General features: G+C 34.3%; 1 protein-coding gene across 7 annotated transcripts in view; it reads right to left on the bottom strand.

The window, feature by feature from the left end:
• Positions 1 to 19,650, bottom strand: part of ATP8A1 (ATPase phospholipid transporting 8A1) — a 213,703-nt gene that overhangs the window by 123,239 nt on the left and 70,814 nt on the right. For 4 of the 7 annotated variants that reach the window (XM_019754167.3, XM_074324626.2, XM_074324622.2 and 1 more), the window contains 6 exons: positions 19,255 to 19,366; positions 17,737 to 17,902; positions 16,274 to 16,401; positions 13,728 to 13,805; positions 12,698 to 12,786; positions 6,910 to 6,954 (listed from right to left, as the gene is read on the bottom strand). In XM_019754167.3, coding sequence (XP_019609726.2) covers positions 6,910 to 6,954; positions 12,698 to 12,786; positions 13,728 to 13,805; positions 16,274 to 16,401; positions 17,737 to 17,902; positions 19,255 to 19,366 — 618 coding nt within the window. The remainder of the gene's footprint in view (positions 1 to 6,909; positions 6,955 to 12,697; positions 12,787 to 13,727; positions 13,806 to 16,273; positions 16,402 to 17,736; positions 17,903 to 19,254; positions 19,367 to 19,650) is intronic. The other 3 variants (XM_019754168.3, XM_074324625.2, XM_074324624.2) reach the window with 1 other exon arrangement.

Here is a 19,650-nt window from a genome sequence, read left to right as displayed (position 1 = left end):
TTTACTCCAAAAGACGCATTAGAGCTGATTGTCTGGCTAGGTCTTATTTTCGGGGAAACACGGTATGAGGAGAACAAATCATAAAAGTGTTTGGGATTTTGTTTGTGTTGTGGCTATCTTCAGATCAGCAAACACATTATGTACTTCATATGAAACAAATGGACTGAGAATTGCCTTTGCAATTTAGCTATTATTAATCTCATGGCCATGCAATTTAATATAAAAATGTTGAGATTCACAGTAAGAACAAGGAACATTTAAGTGGGAATGTCAAACCCAAAAGATATACTTTGTGAAGTTCAGTTAAAATGTATAGATCTAAGCTTTTGTGCATAGAAGAAAATTTCAGAATTAATTTACCAATGGAAAAATGTGTCCGAGATTAAGTAACTGCAACCCAGAAAACTTTTAATCACATTTTTTACAGGTTACAAAGAGTATTATCAATGCCAATGTGCCATATACCAAGAGTTTCATATTTTAAAGCCAGCAGTTTAAAAGGAATGAGAAACCATTGAAGAAAAAAGAGAATTTGGAATAACTGAATATACACAACATCGTCAATGAAATATATTTTCCCATAAACTAAAGGAAGAAGTTAGAACGTTTATAATAAAATACATCTTTATTGACATGTAGTACTTTGGTCTATTAATTCCAAAATTATAATACAGCTTTATTAACATGTAGTAGTTTAGAATTCTCACAACATCCTTGAGAAGCAAAATGTACACATTATTATTATTATTAACCCTCTAGTTTTAAAGCTACAAGGAAAAATCCAAGAACTTTTAAATGAGTGATCAACAGACAGAAAAAAATAACATGTTTCTCTTTCAAACATTATTATTTCTTAAAAACAGTTTATTATTTGGGTTCCATGAAATCTCCTTATTATTAAAATGTATTCACTGGTGGTTCATAGCAATACTTTCCTACTTATTTGTTAGGTTAATTGAAATGTTAAAGAATATTCACAGTAACATCTTGTATGTAGAAGTCTATTTTCTTTTCAAAGAATTTCAGACTGAAAGCCTTTCTAAATCTGAAGATATGTCTTATTAATTTCACCAGTAATTCTTTCATTTCATAAATCACAGCTACCGTAATTGATATAACTTTCAAATGTATTTGTGACACATAACACTAGATATGCAACTGCAATATTTACGTGGGCACAACCTACCCTCCACTCACCATGAAGGCTTCCACCATTGATTATGTTACATAAGAACTCTTCTTCCGGAACACAGCTTCCCTTCCAAGACCATAAAAACCATAAACAACTCTGCTGCTAATTGCATAGCCTGGGTTGAGTAACTCAGGCACGGAGCTCACATTGCCCCTCTCCAAAATCTTACAAAATGTTCACTTTTAGTAAAAGTAAGCAGATAACATGAGGAAGCTCCTGTCATTTCAAAATAAGAACCATCTGCATTAAAAGTAAAATACCTTAAACTGACAGTAGACAAAACTACCTGAATTTGCAAACTGCTCACAAATAAAAATACATCAACATTTGATTAAATTTTTTCTGTAGAAATTTTCAAGTGGTAATTTGCTCACAAGGAGACAAAGAAATCACAGAGTTTTGCAAAAACCAATCAGGTACGGAGTCTACTAAGGTAAGGAGAACAATGAGCCAGGAGCCCATAACATCATATAATTTGCAGCTTCTTGAAGGTTGACTTAAATGTTATGACACATTGTAAATAATTATTTTCTGATCATATAAAACTGAAGAATCCCCATTGCAATAAAAATTAACAGAGAATTCAGAATGTATATGGCTTAATTGGTATTACCTATATTCCTATATGACAGTATGAACTATGACTTTTTTTTTTTTAATTCAAAATTCTTCTCAACAAGAGGGTCACCAGAAAAAAAAAGAAAAAAGTTAGATCCATACTTTTCACCTTAAACCAAAATAAACTCCAGATGGATGAACAATTTAATAAAAGTACTAAAGATACAACAAAAATTAAAAAGTAACTGAGGAGTGGAAAAAGCCTAAGTGTTATACATAATTCAGAAAACAAAACAAATAGATAAATCTGACTGCATAAAGCTACAACATTTCTGTAGAGCAAAAACTACTGCAAAGTTAAAAGCCAAACAACAAACTGGGAAAAATGATTTCCAACTCATATATGGAAGGTTCATTTCCAGAAAATAAAAGGAACTAATAGAAATCAATAAGAAAAAAATCAACAATGCAGTGGAACAGTGATATAAAAACACAGTTCATAGACAAGAAAATACAATTGGCCTTAAAAATAAGTTCAGCCGAATCCTTTATGAAAGAAATGAAATTTAAATGTATTAATTTGACAGAAATAAAGTTTGACAACTCTGTGTGGTTGTGATTATGGAAAAAGTTAAATGTTATCACTGGTAAGAAGGAAAATTGGTTCAACTTCTAACAAGGGCAATTGGGCAATTTCTATCAACATTTAAAATGCATGTATCCTTTGATCCAGTAATTCCAGTTCTAGGAATTTATACTAGTCATTTAGCTGGTGCAAAATGCTATACATACAAATTCATTCATTGCAGTTCATTTTTAATAGCAAAAGATTAGAAATAACCTAAGTTCTATCTGGTATGCTGCTTAAAGAATTGTGTTACATCCACACAACTGAATACGATACCAAAAAATGGTTAGATCTTCATGAAATATGGACAAATCTCAAAGATACACTGTCAGAAGAAAAACTGATAACAAACTGTGCAGTATGCTTCACTTTCTGTAACAATATGAGAGAAAAAAATCCATACATGTATAGATCTGGAAAGATACATTTGAAATTGCTTACTGTGGCTGCCTTTGGGAGGGGAAATGGGGGGCTCTAAGATAGGAAAGGGAGGAAAATCTCTCCCTCTTTATACCCTTTGAATTTGTAACATGATAATGCATTATGAACTTAAAAAATAAATCAAAATGAAAAATAAAAAACAAGAACAAAATCCATGTCAGCACCTGAAATAATACACCTTACATGTAAACTAAATGTACACATTATACACGCTACACACATGTACACACAAGAAGACAAAAGGCTGTGTGATTGTGAAGCACTGTTTTTTCAAAGGATCTGTACCTCCGGCTTTTAAATGGTTCTACTGGTTCCAAATCAAAATTCCTTAAAGGAAGACTTAAATATTTAGAAATAAATTTGTTATTCAGAGTCAGGTCTGGTCAAGTTCAAGAATATGAACAAGTGATTGAATCCAATAATATTTCTGTTGGACACTGGTTTTAACCAAAGAAATGCGACCTGCTTTTCGTGTGGCTCATAGTATTTCCGAAGGCAATTACAGAACAGGAGTTCCAAAACATTCTCTGAAACAGCTGCTTCATTGGAATAAATAAATTACCTGTCAAATTGCTTTGAAGACTAACACTAAATTGGATGCATTAGATCTCATTATTATGCAGTCACACCTGGAGGAATGTTTTAGTGAGCCTAGCTGTTAGAGCAAAATAAAGAAATACCAATCATTCCATATGTAATTGTATACCAGAATGAAATGAGAAAATAAATAAACCAGGAAATAGTACTATCCACTAATATTAAAATACTAAAAGTCACAACGAAATGGTTAAACACAGAACACTTTAAGGTAATCCTTCTAGATTATTACTAGTAGTATTAACTTAAAAGGCAAAAAACTATCAGAAAGAATAATGTGGAACTATTTCTTAAATAGATAAGAAAAACAAATATGTTATCTGGAATATGCTTTAAAATAATAGTGAGGGAAAGATACAGATTAATAGAAATTGACATTGTTTGTTATTGAAGTGAGTGGATGGGTATAGCTGTCTACTTTTGTTTGTGCTTGAAATTTTCCACAATAAACACGAGAAAAAGAAAAATCTGGTTATGGAAATATACAGTTTTGGAAAATAACCGTATCTTAGGGCAACATGGATGCTGAGAATAAGCAGATTTTTTCCTCCAATGGTAGATTTTTAATAGAAAGAACTAATCTGTAAGGTTATGTTAGCTATGGTACTTGGAAATGACAAGAACACCATGCCAATTTTGGAGTAAGTGGCTACTAGCTGGAAAATGATTTTATTTCTCTCAACTATTTATATTAATAGATTTAAGCAAGTAGAGCTATAGCCATCATCCAATTATCTTTAAAGTCAAGAGAGTATGCTTGAAAGGGTTACTATAATACATTACAGGCTTGCCTTCAAATTCAACTAAATGTAAAATAACCTACATACATTTAAGTGTTGTTATGTGTTTTTTAAAGTTGACATTCACTGTGGTGAATACGGTTCAAGTAGGGCAGCAAAACACACAGGACACAGGTTTTATACACGGAATTCAATGGACTTCACATTGCAAAGTGAAGCTGCTGACAGATGGGAATGAACTTTCAGATTTTGGACATACAGTCATCACACTGTCTAATTTACCCCTGCAGACCAGCAGCATGAAGATGTGGTCAGGTGCCTGGAGCAGAGGATGCAACCAGGCTCACACTTGTGATACTGGTTTCATTGACGACACGAAACCAATTGGAGGAAATTGGGGGGAATGCCAACTTTATGAATGTGCAAAGCTGTCCCCCAACCCCGTGCTAACTTTCCTCACGTCAGTTAAATTGTACCTCCTCTCGTTACCTTAACAAAACAAGAAAGAAACAAAGAAAAACTAAAATGACATAGAGAAAAGATATCTTATGCTCTAAAAGCATATATCCTCCAAAGTTCTTTAAAGTCTGTAGGATGTAATGTGAGCAGCACCGACCTTAGAACCAGCCGGAACGAGGTGTTAACTCTGGCTTCCATGTTTACTGGCTGTATGCTTTTGGGCAAGTTACTTACTAGCTTCTTCGTCTAAATTTCACCAACTTTAAAATAGTCATGTCAATCACGACTCCTCAAATACGTCATGAGGCGTAAGTGAGACACCAGAGCTAAGACTCTCTGTGAGCTTACTATATCCGAACACCCTTCTAAACCCTGTAAAAACAGATCTCGCTGCATCTTCACAACCTCCCTATGATGTCCACATTCTACCAGATGAGAACAGGCAGGCAGAGAGATTAGGCAATTTGTTCAAAGGCACCAGAAGGATCAAGGATGTGCACTTGTGTGGTCAGAATTCAAAATCCGCTTCTTTGACCACTGCACAGGTCTCAGGACACAACAGAAGCTCAAAAAATATCTATTCCTTCATCTTTGCAGGCCTACAGGCCTACTATTTGACAGATGGGGAATCCAAGCAGTTATTTAAAATAAAGTTCACTATATTATAAAGGGGGCAAAAGCCTTCCCTAGTGTTTATTCTTAAAAATATCATTAATATCTAAGTTAATATGTAACTGCAAGTGGAATTGTACAAACAATTTATGAAGACGCTGACATTTTTTAAATTGGAGTTAACTTGTTTAGAGTATCGAACATCAAATTTTTCAAAAGGGTGTTTTACACAAGGAACTTATTAAGCTAGATAAAATAACATTCTCTTCACAACAATGATAAAAAAGTCATGAAACAAACTCTGTCAAAAGTAGGATATTTTAAATGACCCGACTAAACAATTTTTACCATTTCCATTCTATCTTAATAAAAATATGGTAAAGGCAATTTCCTTCTCTTAAAAATAAATAAATTTTCTTAGAAAAATATGTATTAATTCTACATTAATGAACAGTGTTTAAAATGAGAATTATCTTAATGCCATAGAAAAGTAACAAATAAAAAAGATACAGTCAAAATTTTAGCTATATTCTCAAAGGATTAAATAAAAAGGAATAGCTACATCATTAAATTTGAATTACCCACCAACAGTAAGATACTTTGGCACATTTAAAAAAAAATACTAAAAATCATTCAGTTGTCTGTAGGTGTTAAAATGCATGACACTCTAAGCAACGAGCTTAAATGTGATACCCCATCAATTGTCACATGAACCAAACAGCTAGTTGCCTCTGTCAGTAACTCTAGGTATCATGTGGTTTACTGCAAATTGTTACCAAATCTCCAGTTTGTTGAAATAAAACCTAAGTTGAAAATATTAAATGTTATTGAACTTCCATGCATATTGGAAATGTGGCTTAACCATGAAACACATATGTAACCCAAAAATAAAAATGTCACCACTTTATAAAGCCACAATGTTTTCTATAGTCATCAGCTTTAAAAGAACCTGTTTTCTGAAATTTCATTTGCCACTAAATCATGATGAATTATAAAAATATCAAAACAAACTTCTATTGTTCTAAATGAAAATGTAAATCCACAGAGGGGGAATTTTACAATAAAAGGAACCCAAACTCCCAAAAGTATTAAAATTAAACACAAAATTCCGTCTTTAATAATTCTAAAGTTAATTATACTCCAGTTAACTCTAGTGCTTGGTAGCATAGTCTTCCAACACCTGTTCCAGGCATTTCATAAAAAAAAAAAAAAAAAAGTTCATTTTCTAGCTCCCAAACAGAGTTAGTAAATTAATGAAAAGAAATGTAAAGGAAATTTCCGCTGCTTGGGGAAGTTTCAGTGGCATCTTTTTGTAGTTCGTTTTGTAGCGGCAGAAGGTGGCAGTGCTGAGCTAAATAACTCAAAGCTTCCAGAGTTTTAACTGAAATCGTAGGTGTCCATAGCCCAGGGATGGACCCCAGTTGATCATTACAGACTTAATTATTGATACATAATGTAAAACTCTGACAAGCCTAACCTTTAAAGCTTGACAAAATGACTAAAGGTCATTCCATAGGAAATCAAGGATAGTCAATGAATTTCAACAACTACCTACTTTACAGCACTGTTGCCCTAGCCGATCAGTAATGCTTTTTCTCAAAAGTAGTGAATGTGTCTAACAAAACAGGACAATGTAAACCTTTTAAAGGAATCAATGAGACAGAAAGGTCCATGCAGCTTACCATTCATCAGGAGAGCAGCCATAATCCTCAGGTTCAGGGACATGGCTTCAGAAAGCAAGAGGAGGGACAGAAAGAGAGCAAAAATCATCACAGAAAGGCTGGAAACAACAGTGTGAATATGGCAAGTACTAAAAGATAGATCACTAAAAGTTAAGAAAATGAACTCCTAGTTGATTCTGAAAGAATGACTGTTAGTATAGTAAGCAGAATGATGAGTTATGGTAACTAAACAAGTTTACAAAGTTATTCTATAACTGGATAGGCAACTTGCCTCTTCACCATGAAATTTACTGAAATTATGCACAGACTTCAGTGTTCAGTAGGAAATATTTCAACTTAGCAGTTTAAAAATAAGCGAAAGCCAATAGAAAATCAATCACATATTGCATAATCAGAACAAAGTGTTTTAAGGAAACAAACATGCTAATACCTAGGAACAAATGATCACACAGATACAATTTGCCAAATATATTTTAGAAGCAAATTTGACCGCCATGAGGTGACGGTTCTTTAAGCAGGTATTTAAAGTAAAATTACATTTCTATAATTAAATGGAACCACATTTTAAGATGAACTGAGATTCAAAAGTTTTCACTTAAACCATAATGCAGTTATTAAACCTTTTGCCATCTCAAACAGAAAACACATTCGTCAATACCTTAATTTCATTCACTAGCTCACTAAGAAAGTTTGATTGAGGTACAGCTTTAATTTTAACCAGCCAATCATGTATTCTTCAGAAGTGGCCCATAATACATGATAGAGCAGATTTTCTTTTACGTATGCATGTATGTATTTATTAAATTTCTTTTTTTACTGTTCATTTTTCCCAGCTTTATTGAGACATAACTGACATATCACACTGTGTGAGTTTAAGTGTGTTGATTTGATACCTGTATATATTGCAAAAATGATTACCGCCTTAATGTTAGCTAACACCTCCATCACACCACATATTTACCATTTCTTTTTTTGTGATTGAAAACATTTAAGATCTATTCTCTTAGCAACTAGAGCAGATTTTCTTATCTCCCATTTCTTTCATTATATATGTCCATTCAATATTTTTCCTTTTAATTAAATATATTATAGGTAAATTTTAAAAAATGCAGAGTTCAGTACAAATGTAGAATCATTGTTATTTTTGACAGATGTACAATTGACCTCATTGAGATCCTTTCACTCCTTAGGTAACCACTCTCCTTACCGTTTCCCCAAACTGGCCATAATATGGGCCCCATCTTTCCAAGGCACCTCTTCTAGCTCCAAAGCACTGAACTGCCTCTAGTGCAGTATCCACTACCTTCGCTCCAACCACAATGACGGCAGTCCCTTTTACTCACTATTCTATCTCCTAACACACTGTTGTAGATGCTTGAGAAGAAGGGCTAACCAAGCCCCTTATGGGCTGCACTCCCAGGAAGGGCAGTGGCAGGGCTTAGAGCAATCAATTCTGATCAACATCAAGGATTGGACTCCAGCCGCCAGACTCTACAGGGGTGGGGGTGAGAGCTGGTGCTGCCAAGTTGCACTGGTGTTGTACAGCAGCCCCTGCTTTGCTAACCAGGAAAAGGAAGTGGCACTGCTTCTCCAGTTATGCAGCTAAAAACCACAGAGCTCACGGCTCAGAGTCCCTCACCCCAGTGTGGTCCAGCCCTGGCAGATGCGGAGTGCTGCTCAGCGTGATGAGCAGCAGGCCACCCACACACCTGCTCCTGCTCCTGTCTGTATGAGTTTCTCTAGCAGCCCTGGGATGTATGTCCTCCCTGTCTGGTTGTCTGCCTTTGTTGGCCTGTCAGTGCCGTTATACCTGCTTGGTAAGTTCCTCACTTAATCAAACGCATTCTTAGATATCAGCTCCAGTATCACTTCCCCAGAAGGCAGTTCCTGACCTCTGTAATTAGATCAACCTCCAATCACAGACTCACACAGACCTTTGTACAGTGTAAGGATTTTATATTTGTCTGTATGATTACTTAATTAACACCCGTTACCCCCTATTAGGTTATAACTTGAGGAGGCGGGAACCACGATCATGCTGTTGATCATTAGAGCCCCATCATCTAACAAAGCGCCACATCCACACAAGATAAACATTTGCTGAGGTATGTAAATAAACAATTAAGGCTGTTTATCCCGCTTTCACCACCAGTCATGGAGAGTAGTAAGGTGAGTCTGTTAGTTATAATCTAGATTTGGGGCTAAGCATTATGGTAATTGTGAGGTTTCTCCTGGTCAGTCTCTTCTTGGTGTTAAAGAAGTAGCTGATCCTTGCAGTAAACCCAATGCTAAAAAAAATATTGTCATGTAAAGTTATTCACCTACTGTATTCATATATAAAGATTTCTTTCAAGAACATTCATTTTTCAATTAAAGGGAAAATGTCTATGAAATGTTTTTAATACTGATTAAATGATTTGTCTACACAAAAAGCACTGCTTAGTTTGCTTAAAATAATTTTTTTTTTTTTTTTTAACTTTAGAGATTGTACCATGTTAAGCCTTGCCCAACTCATCAGGTCATGCAAACAGTAAGGTCTAAATAATTGACAAAGATGGTACTCGTGATTGTAGCTTAGAACACTCACTACGTATACTGAGAATCCCAGCCACTGAACATAAAAGCCTCCTTACCTATTCCTCGCTTTGAAGTCACTACGATAAAACTGATTTATTCCCTATAGGAAACAATTTGCTAAAATGATACTTTAATTGTTTAACAGTGTATCTAGTTTGTAATAAGTTAAATTTATAAATGACATCACAATTCATTTACATTTAACTAAAAAATGATCTACTAAAACACTCTAATGAATTTAAACATGGTGGCATCTCTGATACAAAGTTGATCTCTACAAAGTAATTACCATCGGTAAGTGTGTGCAAATCTTTTTATTTCATTGCCCATCATGAATCCAATTTGGGGCAAATGTTATGCGAAATGAGAGAAAATTTACCAAGACTAAAAAGCATTAAGTGTTAAATATTATCTTCTTACAAACCCTTGGAATACACAGAACTAGGCAAAGGTTATATGATCAAACTTGTCCCTCAAACTGATAAAAGTCAAGAGAACTCACCTTTGACTCTACTTAGGATAAAAGTAGGTTTTATCTTACTTCTTACAAATTCCTAAAAAGCACCAGCTCTGAAATTATAGCCCCAAAGGCATTTATTAGTATGTGGAAATTTGTGTTATTCTCTTTGTTTTGCCACTTCCTGGGGGGATAAACACCATGCTTTCTTCTGCTGCAGTTAGAAGTGCACCTATCTAATGGTTCCCCATATTAAACAAGTGTTAAAAACACCGCTGTGGGGCAAATGGAATAGTGAAAGCCTGTTATTTCCCTGTCTGGATTCCTGTAACCCAAGAGTGCCCTGAGGAAATTCCCACAGAGAGGTGGCTGATGGTAATTACTTTTTCCTGTGGAGTTTCGCAGAACTAAGCAATAGTGGTGTGCCTCCTACTGTAAACACCTGAGCAGGCTGAAGTTTGACGGTTTCTCCAAAGCCTTCCTATGTTGACAACTCTACAATGCTGACAGTCCAAGTGTTCCTCAGGGTGTCTGGGGCAAGGACGTTGATTCAAAACTCATTCAGGGTTAAGGATCCTACATAAAAGCACACCCACAACCTACACATGATTATTGGAAGCATTTTAACAACTAGCTCCACTCAACAAGGCTCTGGTGTTCTTAGAAGCATGATGCAGCATCCAAAGAAGAGCCATATTTCCATTTATATAGTTAAAAATTGCAAACAAAGGAACATTATTTTTATTTATTTTTTTAAGCTTCTAAATACATTAGAATTTTATATCTGGGAGAAAAAAAGAACCTTAAAGATCATCTGGTCTCACTATCCTCATTTTAAAGGGTTTGGAATATTTGAAAGGAATTGTCTAGGGTTGCATGGTGAATTAGTGCCAAAGTAGTGACCAGAACTCATGTCTTATGATTACACCTCAATACTAACAAAGGTCATTTTCTCAAGAGGAAATCTGTTTCACTGGAAACTTAATCTAAATGAGGACAATTCTTAACTCCTAATACTACTTTGATATTTACTAGTCTCAAACGCATGCTACCGTGATACAGTTGTTATTGACAATATCACCAATAGATACAGGAAGAACATTGCTCTTTAAAACTACTGCTTGCAAGTATTTAAGGATTTACCCCAAAATAAGAAAAAAAACCCTGATAAAATGCAGGAGAAAAGACCAGCTAGGTATCATTCCAGGTTTCTGTTCTGGTAAGTTCACAATCAGTAATCTTACTAATTTGAAGAACTTGCTTATTCAATTAGAAATGAGACAAAATAAAAAAGAATGTCAATTATTAAAAGAGATCGCTCTTAAAAAATCACATTTATGAATGAATGCAGAATTTGTGTAAAAACAAACCTCTATAACTGTAAATCTGTCAGCAGGTATAATGCCACAAACTCTAGAATCACAACAGGCCTTTCCTTTTCCTATCTGGCATAATGTGGGTCGAATACACATGATGTCACAAAGTATGGCTTTACCTCTCCTGCTCCAGCAGCTGACTAAACAGTGAGGTCTGTAGCAGTTTTGGGGTTGGAGCGAGAAGCTCTTCTGTCTAAGGGAATTAGATCTTCAGACAAAGAGGAAAGATGAACAATCGCACTCTGCCCTGCAAATAGTCAGGATGCTTCTCACACGAACAGCCTGTCTTTACAATGTGAAAAAGCCATTCAATCAAATGTCTTTTTAGCTTCATTTACACAGTTTGAAGCCATTTTTAGTCACACTTTCTGCTAACCCAAAGAACAAGCATATCTGCTTCCATCTATTTCTCTTTGTAGACAGTGAGTGTAGGAGTCATCAGATGCTTTTAGAATTTTTTACCAAATGGTTCCTTAAAATTTTAACTAAGGCATTCTCAGAATTCACTATACTATTTTTATACTAGCCTAGTGCCTGGAGACAGAGTGTGAGTGGGGAAGAGTGGGTATAGGCCAGAAAACCCAAAAGCAAGCTCCATTGCTTGTCTGGCTAAGGGACAGATAATTACCAATCTCACTTGTAGATAAAGATGGGTGGAAAATTTGGTAACAGATGACTGTGAATCAACCAGGAGGGTGTTTCACCTTTTGATCATGTTTTCTTAGGAAAGGCAGAAGTTAATTTTTTCACCTTACCCTACAAAGTGTCTAAAAAGAAAAAGCTTTTGAACAGTTTTGGCAGGCATACCTCGATGTAAAAATAAATAAGTGCCCAATAGCACATTCTATGGGACAGTAATAGACAGATTAAATGTTTTGATGATACTCATTACCCCTGGATTTAAGAGTTTCATGTCCCTATTTCCTTCCTGTCATCCAGTATTGAAACTATTCTGTGACTGCAAAGAGGAAAGATGATAAAAGACAAAAACGAATCAAAGGGACAACTATCAGAGAAACAACGTTTTCACTTGAAAAGTGCCCACGGACAGTCTGCATGTTCCCATCACATACAAGCTCTAACTTAGAGGAAAGGTAAAGGGAAGTGTATTTGAACCTTATTACCAGAGCCAGATAGAGACCTTTGACAGCTCTAAACATCAAAATATTACAGGGCAGAGCCTGTACCTCATAGGTAAATCCAAATGAAAAGCAATACTTACATATAAAATGCAACACATACATGTGTGCTGAAATTAAAACAGTTGCTTTCTAGATTAAAAAAATAATCTCCCCTAAAAGAATTCTCCAAATGTACCAAACTGTTAGCACTACTTAAATGTGTATTTCATACTCTAAATAAAGGAAAGGACACTCACCCATAAGCAACTCCAGCTATGGTGCACTTCTTAAACTGCATGACATTGCATGTCAGAGTACCAGTTTTGTCAGAAAATATGTATTTTACCTAAAAAAAAGTTTGAAATTTCTCATTAAAATTTCAGAAGTAATTTTATGTCAGTCTCTTACAGAGGGGGGGAAAATCCTTGTTCTTTTTATCAATGTTGTTACATAGTAGGGGCACGATAAATACTATTAATTGACTACTTTCTGCACATTATTATGTTCAACTATATTTTTTAGTATTTCAGCAATGAATCACTTCATACATGAACACTGAAGACTATCAAGATATTAGAAGAACTACAGTCATATGGAAATCTGCCTTAATATAGTGTGAATTACCACTAGAAAGAGTTATTACTGCTACCTAACATTCAAACATCTATCAGCATTTTCCACATAACAAACAATTATAGAATTGGCAATAGCTTCTGCAATTAACTTTATACACCATTTGAACTGGTAAGAAAAAGAATAATTCTGGTCCAAATGTTACTTGAAAATTAAGAGCAAATGGCAATGTTCCAAAAAAAAAAATCTTTACTTAGCTAGTATGTATAAATGGATTACAAATATACACATATATGTGAATGTTGTATGAATTATAAATATAAAATTCCTGTTTGACTACTATTATAGTTCGACTCATAAAACTTCATTGATCAATTTAATTTTTTCTTCCTTTCTGATCAAAACCTATGAACAATTTTAATACTGAAGGTTTATAACTCAAAAACAGCCAATATTTTACTACTAATCAGATTATATACTGACGTATATCCCTCAGTGTAATACCTTATCAGAGGAAAATATGCTTTAAATAACGTTTTTAAAACTTCATTTACTAAAAATGAAACTGGTAGGTATGTACTAACCTGTATTTATGCCGATTATTCAAATAATGGAAAATTAGGAGCTGTCAATTCATACGAAGTTGCCACATACGGCAGAAATTACAACTAACTTGACTTCCACTTCAATACCTGAACAAGAAATTTCACTTACCTGGCCAAGTTCCTCATTCAGATTCGATGTCCGAGCCATAGCAGCAGTGTCTGTGGCTTCATAGTGCATGTCAAGATCCTTTTAAAAAATATATAAAATAAATCATTGAATACAACTGGTAATAAGAGATAGAGTCAAATTTTATTTTAATTGGTGAGCTATATTACTGTCCCTATCCCATTTCAGTTGATTTCCCTGAAAAGTACTGAACACAGACTATTATATTTCACAGTAAGAGCAGAACAGTATGGTAGTTAGAGCATGTCACTGGAATCCGGTGAAACTATCATTTCACCATTTCCTAGCTATTGGCCCTACTGTAAGGATTAAGATTATGTATGTAAAATGTTTCCTATGGTGTCTGACAATCTAAGTGCTTCACGCTAAGTGCTAACATAATAGCAACTACATATTGCTCAAATAATGAAAACTTTAAACCCCTGGAAAAATTACCTAAGGGATCCTACTGGGCTGTACTTTCTTGGTCAAGTTTCTTACATTGCATGTACTTGAAAGCAAAATGAGCGCATTCTCAAAACCCAAACAGAAATGTATAGTTTTTGTACCAATGTGTACTTGCTTTGCATCCAGAATTATGAAGTTTGACTAGTAATACTTTAAAAATTAATATTTCCTATGGGAGAACATTTTACTGACAAGTCAGGGTTTATTGGTTTTCACATGTCACATGAAAAGGCCCAATCTGATCTCTTCCACATCTGTATTTCAGACTGATCAGTAGCACTATCAATTCTGGAATAGGCTGTTGAGTTGTAGGTGCCATGTTTTAAGAGGGATAGTAAACACCTGGGTGAGATTCCGAGAGGAGTGACTGGAATGGGGATTAGGTCCGAAGTCATGTAAAATGCAGAACAGAACGAGATAGAAGGTATTTTGTTGGGAGGAAAGGATATGATAGAAGAATAGGCATGATAGTAGAGTTCAAATATTTTACAAGGCTACCATTTGGAAACAAGATTAGACATTTTCATGAAAGATCTACTGGGCAGAACCAGAATCAAGAGGAGGCAGTTGCTAATTTCATTTCCATATAAGGAAGAAGCTGCCTGGTAGAGGAAGATCTCTTCTGTCAGGAATGTTATAAAATATCTGTATATTAGAAAGGTGGTTGAAAAGTATAAGCCGGCTGGGTTCATCCAATACTAAAATTATATAATTATTTAAAGCCAATATTATTTTGAAAATCCAAATAAAAAATAGTAAAGTGATTGACTAGTTATTGTATTTTTCACAATGAGTTACCTTATTATTTCTTATTATAAGTGGGAAACATTCAATACATTTTAATTGTATTTATATAAATTTTTATTGCACAATTTTCCAGTAACATCTCCTGCATGAAATGAGCTCCACTTGTAGCTCATTTTAGATTTCTAAATTATACTGATCTTTTACCAATGAATTAAGAGACTGACAGTTGAAGTGGATCATTTACCATGGGAAGATAATGAGGAGTTACATAAGTATCATCTGTTATATTTTTTTAAATCCTAATACTGTTCATATTGAAAAAGTTTTTAAAGTGATTTAAAAAGAGACACCAAGGGATCATTGAATAAATTATATAACAGTCTAACCATTATGCTGTACACCTGAAACTAATATAAAGTAATACTGAATGTCAACTGTAACTGAAAAAAAAATTAAAAAGGAACATCAAAAGATAATACCAAAATGCCTCAAAATAAAAGACAAATTAAACTTTCAGGGAGATTAGGCCTGAAGATTTAGTTAATTTACATAAATTCATTAATTTTAACTTTGGTAAAAATAAAACTGAGGATAAGCAACATATTTTATAAACAAAACACTTAGGAAACAGATGTCCAGCACATTTTCCCAAGATTTTAAAAAATATTTTAAAAAAATTAAGAAAAATTCAAGCACAGCTGAAATTGTTTACAGTGTGGTAAAATAAACTACCTAGATGTATAAAACATGCTAGACAGCCTGGTTGTTCCTAGTGAATACACTATAATTTTTATAGTGCTCAATTGTTTATGAAGCTGTCTGCTATGTTGTGAAATTCCTTTGGTTTATATAACCATGTTGAGATGCAGGTAAAACAGGTTTTATCATTTCTATATGAGTGTCCAAAAAAGTATGTGTCAAAGAAGTTAAGTGGCTTAGCAAAGTTCATACAGCTAGTAAATTACAGAATTAGAACTACAATCCAGATATTTTAACTCCAAACCCGATGGTTCTCCTTTTCCCCAAGACCACTAAAAAACCCAAAATAGGTTTCCTGACATGCAGACCTATTTTCCCCAGGGATGTCTGGTCTATAAACTTGTGTTTTATCATTTCTATGTAGGATGCTGAGATGAGATGTTGTTACTGATTTTACATGTCAAATGAATTTGTTATAATTATACTAGGCTCCAAAATATTTTGCAATGTCATCTTGCAGGTAAGGTATAATTAAGGTATAATTTTTTTTTCCTGAGAGGTCAAAAAACTGTATCAGGGAAAAAAAAAGATAAAACGTATGTCTACAGTGATAAAAAAGAATAATTCATATTTACCCAGTTTATGAAGTATGCCTGTGTAAATTTCACCACTTCTAATGTAACCAACAAGCTGATAGGAATGAGATTGTTGAAAAGGATGATAAAGGTCAAGAAATTCAGCCCAAAATTATTAGCACCACCATCTGTTGGGGGAGGTAAAAGGAAAGTCATTAAGAATTTTATGTATTTTATTTTGTATCAACCAGAACTTTAAGCATAACAAAATTTTTCCATATTATACAGCATCTCCACATAGTTTGGGAGGAACATGATGCTGATAACATATCCTTATTCTCAAATACATTCTTTAAGATGGAATAGCATCATTTGTATACAATATGATGTTAATCCTAATAAGAACTGCACAATGGTACCAAAAGTGAAAGTACTATCAGTATTACTAATTCTGTTCCAGACACAAAGTTTAGAGATATCAGGGACAAGACTGAAGGTTTATAAATGTAAAATCTTAACTGGGGAGAATCATTTTTATAAAAATTCTTGAAAAGCATTTCCATTTTAAAGCATGCCTGGAAAGCAAACAAACAAAGCAACAGCAGCAAAACTAACCCAAGTAGCAAAAACAACATAGAGCTGGACCCCAGGTAAATTCAGCCCTAAGTAAATTATACTTTTCCTTTTCAATAATGAAAATAAAACAGCTATCCTAAATACACTGTAAGGTATAGGAAGACACAAACTGATGGTAGTCGTAATAGTTCTAATGTTGAAATAGTCAATCAATGACTGTAAAAAATACCTTGGAATAGGTGCAAAGCTAAATCTATATATATATATATATATATATATATATATAATCTAAATATATATAAAACCTGAAAAATTCAATTTCGCTGTAAGATTTTACTAGAATTTGTTTTCACATTTTTGAAAATTAAGTATTTATTGGTTAAGTACTCATCAAAAGGCAATGCACTTCCCAGAAATATTCAGGGATGGTACATTAGTCCTACAATAGTACAAGGATAAATGCTCCAAAAAGATACTATTTAATAGCATTTGCCCTAAGACAAGCTGACCATTAACACAGAACTCACTGCATTCATGAGTTCAAATGAAAGCCATTCAATTTAAACATTTTATAAACATATAAACTACTTTTGGTTCTTTAAATATCCTCAATCTGCTTTCTTTACCAGACAGTTATCGAACTACCTGTGTTAAAATATCTTTAAACACTAAATTAGCAACATTAATTAAAATAGTATTAATAAAATAACATTTTACATTACTATGGAGTGCTCATTATATTTTTAAGAATTCTGACATTTTAGAGATTCTAACATTTTACTTACTTTCACTGGAAACTGCATTGAAAAATAAAGATTAAATGCCCAGTTATCTTGGCAACAAGATTTTTTTTTTTAGAAATAATAGGAAATTCTAAGAGCTGCTATGAAACAAATACATGTTTTAATGAAAGAAAAAAAAATGTGACTAAGAACTTCAATGCTTACAGTGTAGATTGAGATACCAGTCCTTTCCAGAATGCTTTCGATTCCAAATGGCTGAGCCCACAGAACAGACAAGGGACATGGCAATTAAGATACAAAACAAAATCAAAATTTGTACATTTGTAATCCGTTCCACATTTGAGAGTTTAAGTGGTGGACTTGTTGAATTCTGTAAAAAGAAAGAAGATGAGTAATAAGAAATGTGTACAAATGATTTAGTAATGTTTATCTAGCATTTTGATGAAGACGACAAAGTCACACCTCAAAATCTAGACATGGGCAGATACCTGAAAGCTATACAGATAACGTAATAAGCTGTCAAAGGTTAACTACCTCTTTTTCTAAAGGCTACTACGTCACCTAAGCCTTTTTCGAGGATGTAAAATAATAATGAGAGAAAGACATAAAAATAGATATTTTTTCTTTGCAAACATAGATTTTTGCATTCTGGCAGGTAAGATGAATAGTTTTACTTGACTACTTAAACAAACAGTAGACTAGAAGCTTCTAGTTTAGTGAGCATTTTAGCTCAGGGAGACAGACAAAAAGACGGCCTATCCGCCCAGAGATCTGGAAATTCCAAAGTATGAAGGCAACATTTAAAAACAATTCTGGTTTCCAGACTTCTGGTGGCATTTAGTAATTGTACAGCAGCAATCTAAGCAGTCCGGGCTATAAAAAATAAGAACGGTAAGTGTCCTCAGCTGTATATAATGATAAGAAATGATTATGCTAGATGTGTGCTAACCAAGGCAGCCACAGGACAGAAAATTCAATCTGTCATAATCAATAGAAAGTGAGGGCTTGTAGAATTTATAGAACGATTAGGAGTAGAATCATTGGTAGCAGTCCTGCTTGCCTGTTGATGACATCTTTGTGCCTTTACCACGAGCAAAGTTACCAGCCCTTACAGCAGATTTTCATGCAGTATCTTAAAACTGAATCTAACCACTGAACATTGATTATATTACCACACCAATCTAACCACTGAACACTGATTACATTAAAACATAGAGAAGGGACATCCACAGGCATGTGTAAACATTACGAGTGGCTAGGATTAAAGCTGATGAAAGATGGCCTAACATCATACTGCCGAGGAAAAATGGTCAACATTTGATTCACAAGCTTTTCTTTGAATTTTACGAAAAAATGAAAATAAGTCTTAAATTTGATTATTGTATTAAAATAAAATTATAAGACACACACTTTAATGCAGAGCACTCACTGTTACACAGACAACTTGAATCAGTCACAGCAACAGTTAGTAAATGTTGCCTATGCCCCAATATATAGTCATTGCGAGTTCAGCGCGCTGGGCGATCGCTGGTGAAACTTGCCACTCTTGTGTGTAGTCACTGCCGGCCCTCTCAGCAAACAATGAGCTTCTGGATGTTAGAGTGGGGCTCAGTAATCTGTGATAGATGGTCTGTTATGTTTGGGACGACTGCACTGCCAGCTACAAATCGCCCACATTCAAAAGATTCAGGTCCAAGAGGTTTTCATAGATAAAAATCCCACCTGCATCAGCTTGGTGTCATGTCCAGTGTAGACAACTATTCCATGAACCCACTGTGTATTTCTCAGCTGAGCGCCTCGAAGAAGAATCTGATCTGCTCCCAGGGGAACAGTGCTATGACAAATTATGTTGACATTAGAAATGACATTTTCTAAAATGCTTAAGAATTCAACAGGCATTGTATAGTTCCAAAATGGTTCTGTTATTAAAATAACCCTTCTCACATGTACCACATTTTTAGAAAAGTAATTTTCTTACCAAGAAGAATAATTTTCTTACAGAAGAACAGCTGGAGAGAAACGTTTTAGTTGCTTCTCCTTAACATCAAACCAGCCATTTCCCACAATTTCGCTATCTAGAATAGTAGACAATGTTTTGGAATTCAGAGGCTAATTCTC

The sequence above is a fragment of the Rhinolophus sinicus genome, chromosome 1 (genome assembly GCF_057876585.1).
Source record: "Rhinolophus sinicus isolate RSI-liver-muscle chromosome 1, RSI-T2T, whole genome shotgun sequence".
Taxonomy (NCBI): Eukaryota; Metazoa; Chordata; class Mammalia; order Chiroptera; family Rhinolophidae; genus Rhinolophus; species Rhinolophus sinicus.
The sequence above is the reverse complement of the archived record's forward strand: the minus strand, read 5'-3'. Positions and strand labels throughout refer to the sequence as shown.